Raw genomic sequence first — 13,394 nt, 5'->3', positions numbered from 1 at the left:
CCATCTCCCATTAACTCACTCTATAACCTACCATGTATTAGATGGTGAAAATTGCTATGAAGAAAAATGAAGGAAGGGGAATAAGAATAATATACAATTTTATTTTATTTTTATTTTCAATGTAGATTTATTTATTTTAAGATTTATTTACTTTTAGAGAGAGGGGAAGGGAGGAAGAAGGAAAGGGAGACAGACATTGATGTGTGAGAGATACATTGATCAGTTGCCTCTTGCACATCCGTAACTGGGGAATGGGCCCACTACCCAGGCATGTGCTCTGACCAGGAATCAAACCAGCGACCTTTCCATTTGCAGGCTGGCACTCAATCCACTGAACCACACCAGCCAGGGTAAGGCTGGTTTACAATTTTAAATAGGGTAGTCAAGGAAGGCCTCCATAAAGTGGTATTTGAGTAAAGATCTAAAACAGTTGAGGAAGTAAGCCATATTAATATCTGAGGGAAGAATGTTTCAGACAGAAGACATAATAAGAGGAAAAGGTCCTGAGGAATGTGTTTTGAAGGAACAACAAAGAGGTCAATGTGGCTGGAGCAGAGTGAGAAGTGGAGGAGGATAGAAGATGAAATTAAAGTGGTAAAGTAGTGGAGTGCACATTACGTGGGTTATTATTAGGATTTTGACTGCAACGCTCAATGTAATGTGAAGCCGCTGAAAAGTTTTACACAGTTAAGAGGTTTTAGTCACACTGTCAGTGATATAGAGAATATTACTTGAGGAGTAGGAGTAGAAGCAGGGAAACCAGTTAAGGGGATATTGTTAATAATTCAAGTAGAGTGAAACATAACTTTAAGATAATTTGGTCTGCATTGGAAGAATAGAGTTGTAATTTGTCAAGATGGGAAAAACTGCAGAAGTTTTGGTGTGGTAGTAAGGGGCGAGGGGGTGAAAAGCCAGATAAAGACTTGTTACGATGAGATGCCTTTTAGACAACCAAGTTGGAAATAATGAGTAAGCAATTGAATATATGATCTAGAGTTTAGAGGGAAAGTTGAGACTGGGATTACACATTTGAGGGCAACTCAGCGTAGATATATAAAGACATAAGATGGAATGATATCAAGAGTGTGTAGGAGGAACTAGCAAGAGAAACTGAAAAGAAGCAGACAGGAAGGGAGGAGAAAATCAAGGAAAGTGTGGTGTCCTGGAAACCTGTTTCAAGGAGTATGTGAACAAACATTCCTTAATGCTGCTGCTGCTAGTTCATATCAGCGGAGGACTGAGCGTGAACCTTTGATTAGCAACGCGAAGAGCAGTGGTGAACCAGTCTTTTTGTGAATGGCATTACCATGTACGTTATTTTTCAAGCTAGAAACCCTGGAAGTTAAATCTAAGTTTATCTGTCTTCATCTCATTTCTGGGCATTAAAGTCTATAGATCCGTTCTCTACATATTTTTGAATCTCTCTCTTTCACATTCCCATTGTCATTTTCTAAATTTATGTTCTTAACGTTCCTCACTTGGATTTTTGCAGTAGTATTCTGTTTTCTTTGTTTCTAGTCTGGAATTTTCTTAAGTCCCTCTATACTTTACTGCCAGAGTGATCCTTTTCAAAAAAAAAAAATATTTTTTTAATCCTCACCTAGGGACATTTATTTTTTCATTGCTTTTTAGAGAGAGAGGAAGGGAGAGAGAGAAACATCAATCAGATGCATCCCGTAGGTGCCCTGACCAGTGATCAAACATGTAACCAAGGCATGTTCCCTGACCAGGAATCAAACCCGCAATCTTTGGGTTACGGGACAGTGTCCCAGCCAACTGAGCCACCCAGCCAGGGCCAGAGTGATACTTTTAAAAGGCTAATTACAATATTTCATTCTCTTGCTTAAAATTTCTCCTATGGCTCCCTCTAGCTTTCAGGATAATGTTTAAATCCCTAATGTAAAATGTAATTTTCTTTTTGGTAGGCTAGTTTCTCCTTTTCTGTCTTCATATACCTCTCCCCTACCCGTTGCTCATGCAGTAGAAGACTATTTTAGTTTCTGTAATGTGTCATATTGCTAGATACACCTGAAATGTCCTTCCTTTTCTTGTTCTACCATGTTTTTAAAATTTCATTCCTGTCAACACTATGGGAAGTCTTTGCTGATTCTTCCCTTTCCTCACTTGATGTATACGCTTAAAGTTCCATAAGTACTAGCTTTTGACGTGTCATAACATTATCAAATTATATCCTGTAATTATTGATTAACATGACTTTATTCCACTAGTCTGTTAAGTCTTTTGTGATACAAAGAATGCATTTTGCCATTATGTATTCCCATTATATATATAGCACAATTGGCATCTAATAGGGACTAAGATGTTTTAATGAATGAAGGAATTAAATTCAATTGGTACAATCAAGACATTTTAAAACAGCTAATTGAGAGCTTATTGCTCATCTGAATATTATTATGGGTCTGAAGGTGTTATTGAAATTAGCCAAGGAAAATGTTATATCCAACAAGATCAAACTTGTATGATACCAGTCTGTATCTAAAGGCAAAACAAATTTAAACAGATTTATGGGCAAATATTGCAATAAAAGGAGGGAGTGCATGATTTAAAAAATGGCATAGAGTACCCCATCCCCAATTTTTTTGAAGATTATTTTAGAAGGAAGTACTGTTATATCCTTATTAGTTCTTAAAAACTTGTAAACCATGGACCAACCGTAAATTACATAGGTTTTAGTTTAATTTCTAAAATTAATTAAAGTGTAAGAACGATTATGTGACATTATAGCATCTAACACTGTTTATCAGTATACTGAGTAAATTGGCTGTTGTTCAGAGCTCTCAGGTCTCACATTATTATTTAGTTATGAAATTTTTTTTAAAGAAATTATTTGTTTTTACTTGATTTAAAAAAGGTATAATGTACTTTTTTTCTTCCTTTTAAAAAACTGGCATGAGGTCTCAAAGTTTTATCTGCAGTGGAAGCAATGAGAGCCAAATTCAAGGATACTAAGTATATTGTTAAAGAAGAGTTGACAGAACTTGGCGACTGCCAGATGATGTCAGGATTTTGAGCTTGTATGCTTGGGACAATGGTGGCACCATTTACAGGTTTCAAAAGACCACAGATGGGTGCAAGATTAAGGGATTCAAAGAACCATTGTTACTGATTTTTTTTTTAAAGTCAAGTTTTTAGTGAAGCATAACCAAAAAAGATTAATAAATCATGTATGTGTGGCTTAATTTTCAAAAGATCACCAAGATTTCAAATAGACAGAGATTGCGAGAGTGTCAGTTGGGAAGAAAGAAACGCAACCATGTGAATATACCTAGGAATATAAACATCGTGCTGGGAGTGGAGATAAGACCAGTGACAGTTTATGAAGGATTGGCACATGATCTGAGGCAGCATGAGGCTGTTGTCAGAAAGTAGCACTAGAGACAAAGGTAAAGCACACTGATATTTGGACATCAGTTGTATGACTATCTGAAACAGTGTTTTTTTTTTTTTTTAATAGACAATACTATTGTCTCAAAGTAGAAAGCTCTGCTTGATTCATATTAATTCCTTATATGTTCCTTTGAGCCACCTTGTCATTTAAGATGGAGCATAATTAGCAAAGCCCCTTTCATCAGGTCTGTCCTAGGCAGTGTTTGTTTATTTTATTTTATTTTTTGGTTTTATTTTATTATTTTTTAATCCTCACCCAGCGATGTGTTTATTGATTTTAGAGAGAGAAGGAGGAGGGGAGGAAGTGGGTAGAGAGAAAGAAAGAGAGAGAAAGAGAGAAAAATCAATTGGTGGCCTTATGCGTGTGCCCCCTCCATGCCCCAACCGTGATTGAACCTGTAACCTAGGTGTGTGCCCTGAGGGGATGGAACTTAGAATTTGTGTACGGGACGAAGCTCCAACCAACTGAGCCACCTGGCCAGTGCTAGGCAGTTTTTATAACTTGATATCTTAGTAAGACTTTTAAGGGGAAAACTAAAACTTGATGTTGGAATTTATTTTTTTCTTTGTAGAAATGAGTTAAATGCCATATATAAAAACTTTGTTTATTAAAACTTATATTATAAAATTTTATTTCAAACTCTAAAAGTTAAGATGGTCCTGGGGTAATATCTACTTACGATAAAGTTTTCTTTAATCTATATTTTAGATGAAAAATATGAAGATTTGGTGGTACTGTTTGAAACATCAGCATATCAACTGTTGTGCTAATTTTATTTTATAATATATTGTCTCTTAAATTGACTTCCATATTTCTGAATTATTGTATAGTGTGTATATTCAAGATCTTGGGAAGCAACAGTGCAGTCTAATGGAAAGAACAGCAGCTTTGGAGCTAGACAGATATGATTCTATCACTGTTATGGATTGAATTGTGTCCCCCCAAAAGATACATTGAAATCCTAGTCCTAGGACTTGTGAATGTGACTTTATTTAGAAATAGAGTCATTGCAGATATAATCAAGTTAAGGTCATTTGGGTGGGCTCCTATCCAATGTGACTGGTGTTTTTATAAGAAGATAACACTCACAGAGGGAAGGTGATGTGAAGACAGAGGCATCATGTAACAACAGAGGCAGAGGTGGAGTGAGGCAGTGGTAAGCCAAGGAATGCCAGCTACTGCCAGTAGCTGTGAAGAAGAGGCAGGATATTCTGCCAAGAATCTCAGAGGGAGTGTAGTCATGATGGTACCTTGAATTCAGACTTCTAGCCTCCAACCATGAGAGAATAAATTTCTCTCATTCTAAGACACCCAGCTTATGATAATTTGTTAGGGTAGCTCTAGGAAACAGATATAGTCACATACCAGGTGTTTGGTTTTGGGCAGTCATTTAACCTCTGAATCTCAATTTCCTTTCTATTACAGATTAAGAACAGTTCTGGCATGGAGTAGACATTTGGGAAGTAATACCTAACTTTGCTATTGCTGTCCTTTCTTTAAAGATAATTTAGATTTATGTATTATCTAATTAACTCATTTATCATTTACAAGTGTGAGACTGAGGCTTACTAATAGAATTAGAAGTAGAAACCTTGTCTGTGGTTTCCATTCAGATACTCTTAAGTTACAGAAACATACAACAGATTTCATATGGCCTGTAGAATTTTATTAGGATATAAAGGATTAAACTTGTTCTGTAGCTCTAAATTTAGAACTTAGATGTTGATTTTTTAAAACTAATCTTCAAAAATAAAATAACCCAGAGTGACTGATTTTTAAAAGTTCATTCAACTACTAACTTTTAAGAGGATTAAATAATTTAAATATGCATATTTATTTCATCCTTCCCCTTTATCAGATTGAGCATTTTTGAGGGGAATTTTTCTATACTGATGTCTTAATTATTTAATAAAAAGGAAGCATTTAAAATACTTTTCAAAATGTTGATCAGTTCTCCAGGATACCCTGCTGTCTTACTGTACCCTTTTTACATCTCGTCTCACTCATAATCCGTATTCACCTTCTTTCCTATGAGAGCCCGAGTTATACAACTGACTTAGTTTACAAGCATAGTAACGTCTGTGGAAAACTCAGTGACATCCCTCATTTTCGAGCCTTGAGTAGGAAGCAACATAACTTGCTTTATTTCCTCTGAGGCAAGGATGTGGATGACTGCTTAGCCTCGGTAGACTTCTCCTTTTTGGTTAAGATCTCTCAGTGACAAAGCCGAGAAATGTTCTGCTGTGGTGTCATAGCAGTGGCACTAGTATGCTCATAAAACTGAAGTATCTTCTCTAGTCACTTAGAGCAGGGGTAATTCCATGCGCTTCCTGTTCCCTCGCTGATATCAACTGAATGAGCTTCTTTGTAGCTACCTGTGTTGCTCTATCTCAAGCGCATACCATTGTCCATGCTATAAAGTGTTAACTCCTGAAGCCTTCAATGCTGCCATTACTAAGAATTCTAGAATAGTGTTGGAATGGCCCTCTCCATAGCTCTATACACATTTTGTCACCTGGGCTACAAAGTTATAGTTCTCTAGCTTATAATGGCTCAAAGTCATTCCTCTTTAGTTTCTACTCTGCAATCTAATTCCATTTTTCTGTTTCCTGAGATCTGCTTATTACTAATTGCCAATTGTCTTATAAATGGGAACTGTAGAAAAATTAGATACCTCAACTGGAGAACCCCTGATTGATTCTCAGATCTTTATCTCTAACTCAGAGCTTTAAGTACAGAATTCATTTATCTTTTGGGTTTGTACATGTACTAAGCCCTGAATTAGAGATACAGTCCCTCTCAGTACTGTCCCCCTGTAGCTAACATCCACTCATCAGCCCTCATGGAGAAAATGCTGAATACTAGATTTGGTTTGATGGGTTCATATGACCTGTTTTATCAAAACATCCTTTCCATTTTAATGACTTTCCTTTTTTTATCCTCGCCCAGGGACATTTTTTCATTGTTTTTGGAGGGTGGAGGATAGCGGAGGTGAGAAACAGAACCATAGATGTGAGAAGGAAACATCGATTGGTTGCCTTTTTGTATGCACCCCTACTGAGGGTTGAACCCTCAGCCTGGGTAAGTGTTCTGACAAGGGATCAAACCTGTGACCTTTTGGTCTACAGGACGATGCTCCAACCAACTAAGCCACACTGGCCACAACACTGACTGTTTTCTGTGTTAGACACTGAGCTTTATGGGGTCTGGTACTGGGCTGAGTCCCTATTGTCTGGACTGTACAGGGACTCAGTAAATATTATAGGGGTTCAGAACAGGCCTTCCCAAAATGTGCCACTTTGGTATGTGCATTATTTTGAGCTGAAGGCAATTAAGACCCTGCAGACTTACCAGAAACTTTTACCTCTGCCTTAAAGAATTTAAATTAGGGGCCTTATCTGTAATAGGAGTTACAACTAGAAATAACTTTATGACCTATCTATATGGCAGGGCAAACTTCTAATTACTGAACATCTGCTCTTACTGTCCTGCAGTGACCTTCCTCCCCTCTGAAGCCCCATGGTGATCCTTAGCTCAGAATGTCATATACACCTTGTTTTCCCTCTCATCCCTGAACCTCTCATCTATGTGGGGTTCTGACTGTCTCATGTATGTGGAGTTCACGTGTGTAGGTATGTATTAAATTTTGTTATTTTCTCTTTAATCTCTCTCGTGTTTATTTCCTTTTTAGCTGAAAGAACCCTAGGACATTAAAAGATTCCTCTTCCTCCACAGTATTAAGTAAATGAATAATTCGTGATGGGGCATTTAGGAAGAAATGAAAGTTCAGTTTCCCAGATTCCTTTAAAATCTATTCTTATACAAATATTTTATTGTTTAGCCTCCTTAGAAATCTCTCCAGCTTCTGCAGGATGTTTTTAACACTCAGGGTTACTTAGTTTTCAGAGACTTTGTTGTCAGCAGCAGTAACCACCTCTTAGATAGCTTACACAGGAAAGGAATTTTTTAGAGGGAGATTGGGTGGCTCCCACATAAAATGGTAAGGAAGTCTAGAGAAGCATGTTTGGGGACAGGTGGGAAGAAAAGGAAGTTTGGGAGCAGAAACAGTGGTTTAGAAGCTACAGCCACTACTGAATTCTCCCTGCTAGCTACTGCTGTGGCTACTAATCTAATCACACTCCCTTGTTTGTCTCCCAAGATTCATGGGTTTATATGGAGATTCAATCATCTAGACTTCATTAAGTTGATCCAGGTTTCATGCTTTTGTACTGGCTGCCTGCAGTTAGGAAGAGGTACTGATCTGGCTAGTACTTATTGTCTTTGTTACCATTCAGTTTGGCACTTAGTGTTTATAGTAGTTATTTTTATGTGCTATCTTTGATAAAGATAGTTTTCTAGAAGGCAAAGGGGACTCACTATTCTTGCTGAACAGCAGTTAAGTAAAAGAACATTGGGCTTGGAGTCAGAGATCCTTGATCCTAGCCTAGTACCAGCAATTGCTCTTCTGCTGGAATGGCTAATTAAATCCATGGTTCACAGTCACACTAATTTTTTTTTCTTTTTTATAAAATGGTTGTTTAGCCCCACCCTAGTATTCTCTGCCAAACAAGTTTTCTAATTTTGTGCAATATGGAGAGACTTGAATATTTTCCAAATCTTTGGTCTGATTTTGCTAAACATTATTCCTTCTCCATTAATTTCTCTGCTGCATTTTACTATAAGCTGACAGGTGAAACCAAGCCACTTCTTCCACACTTTGCTTTGAAATTCCCTCACTAAATATTCAGTTTTGTCCCTTCCAAGTTCTATTTTCCACAAAACATTAAAGCACAGTTAAGTTGTTTTTTTTCTTACCACTTTATTACAAGGATTATCTTTTGTCCATTGTCTATATGTTCCTCATTTCTATTTGAAACCTTACCAGAATGGCCTTTACCATTTCTATTTCTATCGATATTCTGTTCATGATTATTTATATATTCTCTAAGAAGATGGATGCGTTCTAACTCTCATGTCTTTCTGAGGTCTTACCTTAATGTTCATATTTCTAGCATCTCAAATCTCCTTCACTCTATACCTATGACTCCGTTCCAAGGGTACTTTTTTTAGGTTTTATTTATTTATTTTTTAACAGCAGCACCCCACTTTCTGTTACCAAAATCTGCCTTAGGCCCTGGCTGGTGTGGCTCCTGTGAACCAAAGGGTTGCCGGTTTGTTTCCCAGTCAGGGCACATGGCTGGGTGGTGGGCCAGGTCCCCAGTTGGAGGCCTGTGAGAGGCAACCACACATTGATGTTTTTCTCCCTTTCTTTGTACTTTTCTCCCCCTGTCTCTAAAAATAAGTAAATCTTTTAAAAAATCTGTCTTAGCTTAGGATAGTTTAAAGATATATCATAGACTGGGTGGCTTCAACAGGCATTTATTTCTCACAGTCTTGAAGGCTGGGGAGTCAAAGGCCAAGGTGTGGACAGATTCACTTCCTGGTGATGACCCTCTTCCTTGACTTGCAGGTGGCTGCCGTCTCCCTTTGTCTCTTCTTGATGGGGTCAGTAATGAGTTAGAGTTCTCTTTTTTGGCTCTGTTTCCAATGAAGTTTTTGTTATTAATATTCACAACGTACTTTAGTAGGTGAGGATAAATAATCTGGTACACCCAAATTAAAAATTATATGGTATTAAGCCATGAAAAGACATGGAGGTACCTTAAATCCATATACTTAGAGAAAGGCAAATCCAGAAAGGCTATATACTATATAATTCCAACTATATGACATTCTGGAAAAGGCAAAACTATGGAAATAGTAAAAATATCAGTGGTTGCTCTCTGGGTTAATGGAGCAGGGGGACTAAACAGGCAGAGGACAGAAGATTTTTAAATCAGTAAAACTATTCTGTATGATACTATAATGGTACGTACATTTGTCAAAATCCATGGAATGTAGAACTTCGGGAGTGAATCTTAATGGCCCTGGCTGATATGGCTCAGTGGATTGAGTGCCAGCATAAGGACTAAGGTTGTCAGTTTGATCCTAGTCAGGACACGTGCCTGGGTTGCTGGCCAGGTCCCCAGTTGGGTGCATGCAAGAGGCAACTGATTGATGTTTCTCTCATATGTTCTTTCCCCTCTCTCTAAAAATAAATTTTAAAATATTTTTTTAAATAGGAGTGAATCTTAATGTTAATCCATGGCCTTTGGGTGACTATGATGTGTCAGTATAGGGTCATTAATTGTAAAAAATGTACCACTCTGGTGGGGGATATTGGTAATTGGGAGCTTGAGTATGTGTGGGGGCAGGAAGTATATGAGAATTATATACGTTCCACTCAATTTTGTTGTGAACCTAAAACTGCTCTTAAAAAAATAAAACCTATTTAAAAAATTCATATAATGTAAACTAAGGCTGTCATTTTAGCTATCTGGCTAGGTCTTCTTCTACAAGCTGGTGTAGTACAATTTAGTTCTAACGCTAATCATCCTGAGTTATGTCAGATTCCACAGGTTTAAGGGCATGGTCCCTAATAAGACTGCCACCACTTCAGACACCTGCTGCAAGTCAGGGCCACAGACTACCCACACTTCTGGCCAACTAGCTTACAAATCCGTGGGTTTCCTAATACCCTCCTTAAAAGACTGCCCTCCTTTCAGATACCAGTTGGAAGTTCAGAGGTCTCCAGGCCACCTACACTTCTGACCGAATGGCTGTAAAACTCCTGTGACCCTGTCAGGTTTAATATTTTGCTACAATGACTCGCAGAACTCAGGAAAATGCTATACTTATGATTAAGTTTTATTATAAAAACATAAATTGGGACCAGCTAAATGAAAAGATACATAAGGCAGGTCTGGAAGGGTCCTGAATGCATGGCCTCATGTCCTCTCCCTGTGGAAGCAGGGCACATCACTGTCCTGGCTCATCAATGGATTAACCAACTAGGACCCCCTGTGCTTCTGTGGCCAGAGTTTTTATTGGAATTTCATGATACAAGCATGATTGAGTAAACACTGTCTACAGGATTGAACTAAATTTCCAACCTTCCCTCTGTCCTCAGAGCTTGGGCTGGGCCAAAGTCCCTAATCACATCTAGTGTTTTCTCTAATCAACCTTGATCCTGAACCATCTTGTTAGAGTAAACTCTAGCTTGAATCAAGGGGCTTATCAAAAAAACAAATACACTTATATCACTGAGGAAATTACAAGAGTTTTAGAGGCTCCCTGCTTTAGCCCTTGAAAAACCTAATCTTTTTTTTTTTTTAATTTGAAAATGTACCTTGGAAAGCTGAGGTTACAGAGTACTTAAGATTAGAAGATTTAAGAGCAAGCTGAATCTCTGTATTAGTCTGGTTGTAAATTATGTAAATGAAAGAATATCCAGCTTATAGAAAAGTTTTATAAGAGTTCATATGAGCCAAATTTTGAGGACATGCCCAGAAGCAAAGTCTCAACTGACTGAGAAAATACTCAGGAGAATGGCAGTTTCATAGTTCCTTTTCTACATTTAGAATCAGAAAATGTAAGGAAATGTCACATGAAATCCATTGGTGGTAGATTAAGGAAGGAGGTGGGAGAAGGCAAGGTGGAGAAATCTCTAGGTTAGGTAAATGGCAGACTAGAGAAACACATTTGTTTTACATTGGTGGGTACAGGATAGTTAATAATTTACATTTACAGTATATAGGGAATAAGATTAACATTGAGGGGTTCTGTGGTCTTGTGCTTCTGATACCTGCAGTTGTGTCTTCAAGGGATCTGGGAAAGAAAATTACTATGACATCCCGCATGCATAAGAACAATGGACAGAATTCACTCAAGGTAAAGATAGACCTTTGCTTATAGCTAAGGAAGCTATAAGCCTGGGATGTGACTACCCACCATGGCCTCACCAGTTAAGAATTTATGATCAGACCATCCTGTGTGGTTACTTCTGGTCATTGCGCTGGTCAGGCCTGCCGTTGGGCCTCCTGAGCTTATTAGGGTTATTATATATCGCTCCTTTTTCATTCACAGCTTTTTAAATATTTTCACTATAGCTCTTTAAATCTTTATACACCATGCAGGTTGAATTTTATATTTATGATTTTGATGCATAAATGAATTTCCTTTTGTAAAAACTAGAGAGGAATTTACTTAGAAGTATGAGCCAGTAGAAATAACATGAGAGCCGTTTCTGTTTTTATTCAGTGTCAAAATAAACAGATGACCTTAAAAACAGTTTTTTCCTCTGGGCTGTAGGTTGTTTCATTGGACTCACTTTCCTCACTAATAGCAAGTTATTTTAGAGTGTATCCACTTACTCCAAGGAAGTGCTTAATTCTATTTTTCTCTTGCAGATTGATTATACCGGAATAGAACCTTCCAGTCCCTGCAATAAATGTTTGTCTCCAAATTTGACATCTTGTTTTTGTACCATTAACTTCACATTGGAGCAGTCATTTGAGGTCTGTATTCCCAAGTAATGTGTTTAAAAAGCCATGCTTTAAAAAATATTGATATTGTATTAATTTTTTATTAATTGATTATTTTTTGTGGAGAAGCCACGTTAATTTATTAGAATCCATACACTTTTAAGGAAGATTATTTCTTTTGCTATTGAATTATGCTATCTGGTAATTAAATACATATATTAAATAGTTTATTTTAGTACTTTATATGCTAACTTTAAAACATCGTATTTTATCTTCTCACTGGAAAATCTTATTATACAGCATTAGTTTTGATCAAGTTTATATCTACATTAACTTGTATTTTAAAAGTTAGTGTTCAAATTATTTTACCTACTAAAACAAAAGTTTCACTTTAGAAAATAAATACTGATTCACCCATTGTTTAGTATTATTTTTCTATCAGGTATGAACCATTACTGTAAATGCAAACACTTAGTGAAACCTTATTAATCTTTTATGTCTTGATAAGCAGAACAGTATCTCTCTTTGTGTGGTCTGTGTCTTTTATTCACACTTATTTGTCAGTCTTGAAAACTGAGCAGATTATAAAAGACATAATGATTCAAAATAGGAATGGGAAGACCAGTCTGTGCTCTTCTTTACCTGAAAATCGAGCGTAAAAATTATTGTTTTATTTTTCAGGGAGCAAAACTACTTTAAAACATGGCAACTTTTTCGATTTTTCTGCACTTGAATTTTCTGAGAGGTGGTGATGACTTTTGTAGTCTCTGGTACACGATTGCCATCTAGTGGTTGTAGGTGCTCTGCACTAAAATAAAGGAAAATAACGTTCCCTTTTTATAAAAACAAGAAAATAAATTTGAGAGGAGACAAATTTAATTATTTTACTTCTTTTCAGTAGAAATAACATAAATTTAAAACACCATAAAATTCTGTTTTTTAAATATGATAGGCAAATTATAAAGATGCATTAAGTTCTTTTTGTCAGAACAGGCAGAATTAAAGAAATGAAAGAGACTTGTAATGATTTAGAAGCTCCATTAGTTTCCCCCCATTAAAAACAGCTATTTCAGAACTTCTCTTCTGCAAAAGTGGTCATTTTCAGATTTATTTTTTTGTGGGCTCTGTGTTCTTTCATGAGCCAAACCTTTGAAGTGCACTAAAACCTTTTCTGAGAACTTCAAATAAATTATTTTGTTTCAGTATTCATTAAAAGGATCTCTTTTTCAGTTTATGAGTTGAATTTATCATATTTCTTGAGATGATCCTTTTTTTATAGCGTATTCTTTGTTTCTTTGATATAATTTTGATAAAAATAGTAAGTAAATAAATAGTTTTCATGTCAACATTTTCTCTATATAGAATGAGAAGACTTGCAAACATTTGACACTGGAAAATCAAGCTCTTTATAAGTGATTGTGTATATGAAAATAGCAAATCAAATAAAGCATACTTGAAATGTTATTGAATTCCTCTTTTTCCTGAATTCCTTTTTTTCTTTAATTCCTTTTATTTATTTTTAATTTTTTAAATTTTATTGAATTGATTGGGGTAACACTCACTGGTTAATAAAATTATGTAGATTTCAAGTGTAAAATTCTATAATACATCATCTGAATATT

At 36.4% G+C, this 13,394-nt stretch overlaps 1 protein-coding gene across 1 annotated transcript in view; it reads left to right on the top strand.

Annotated features, from left to right (window-relative positions):
* Positions 1 to 13,394, top strand: part of CDC50A (cell division cycle 50 P4-ATPase accessory subunit A) — a 34,406-nt gene that overhangs the window by 8,863 nt on the left and 12,149 nt on the right. Inside the window, exon 3 of the mRNA XM_090282673.1 lies at positions 11,698 to 11,805. Within this exon, the coding sequence (XP_090138799.1) occupies positions 11,698 to 11,805 (108 nt within the window). The remainder of the gene's footprint in view (positions 1 to 11,697; positions 11,806 to 13,394) is intronic.

Source organism: Furipterus horrens, unplaced genomic scaffold (genome assembly GCF_987537825.1).
Source record: "Furipterus horrens unplaced genomic scaffold, mFurHor1.1.pri manual_scaffold_6, whole genome shotgun sequence".
Taxonomy (NCBI): domain Eukaryota; kingdom Metazoa; phylum Chordata; class Mammalia; order Chiroptera; family Furipteridae; genus Furipterus; species Furipterus horrens.
This window is presented reverse-complemented; position numbering and strand designations above follow the sequence as displayed.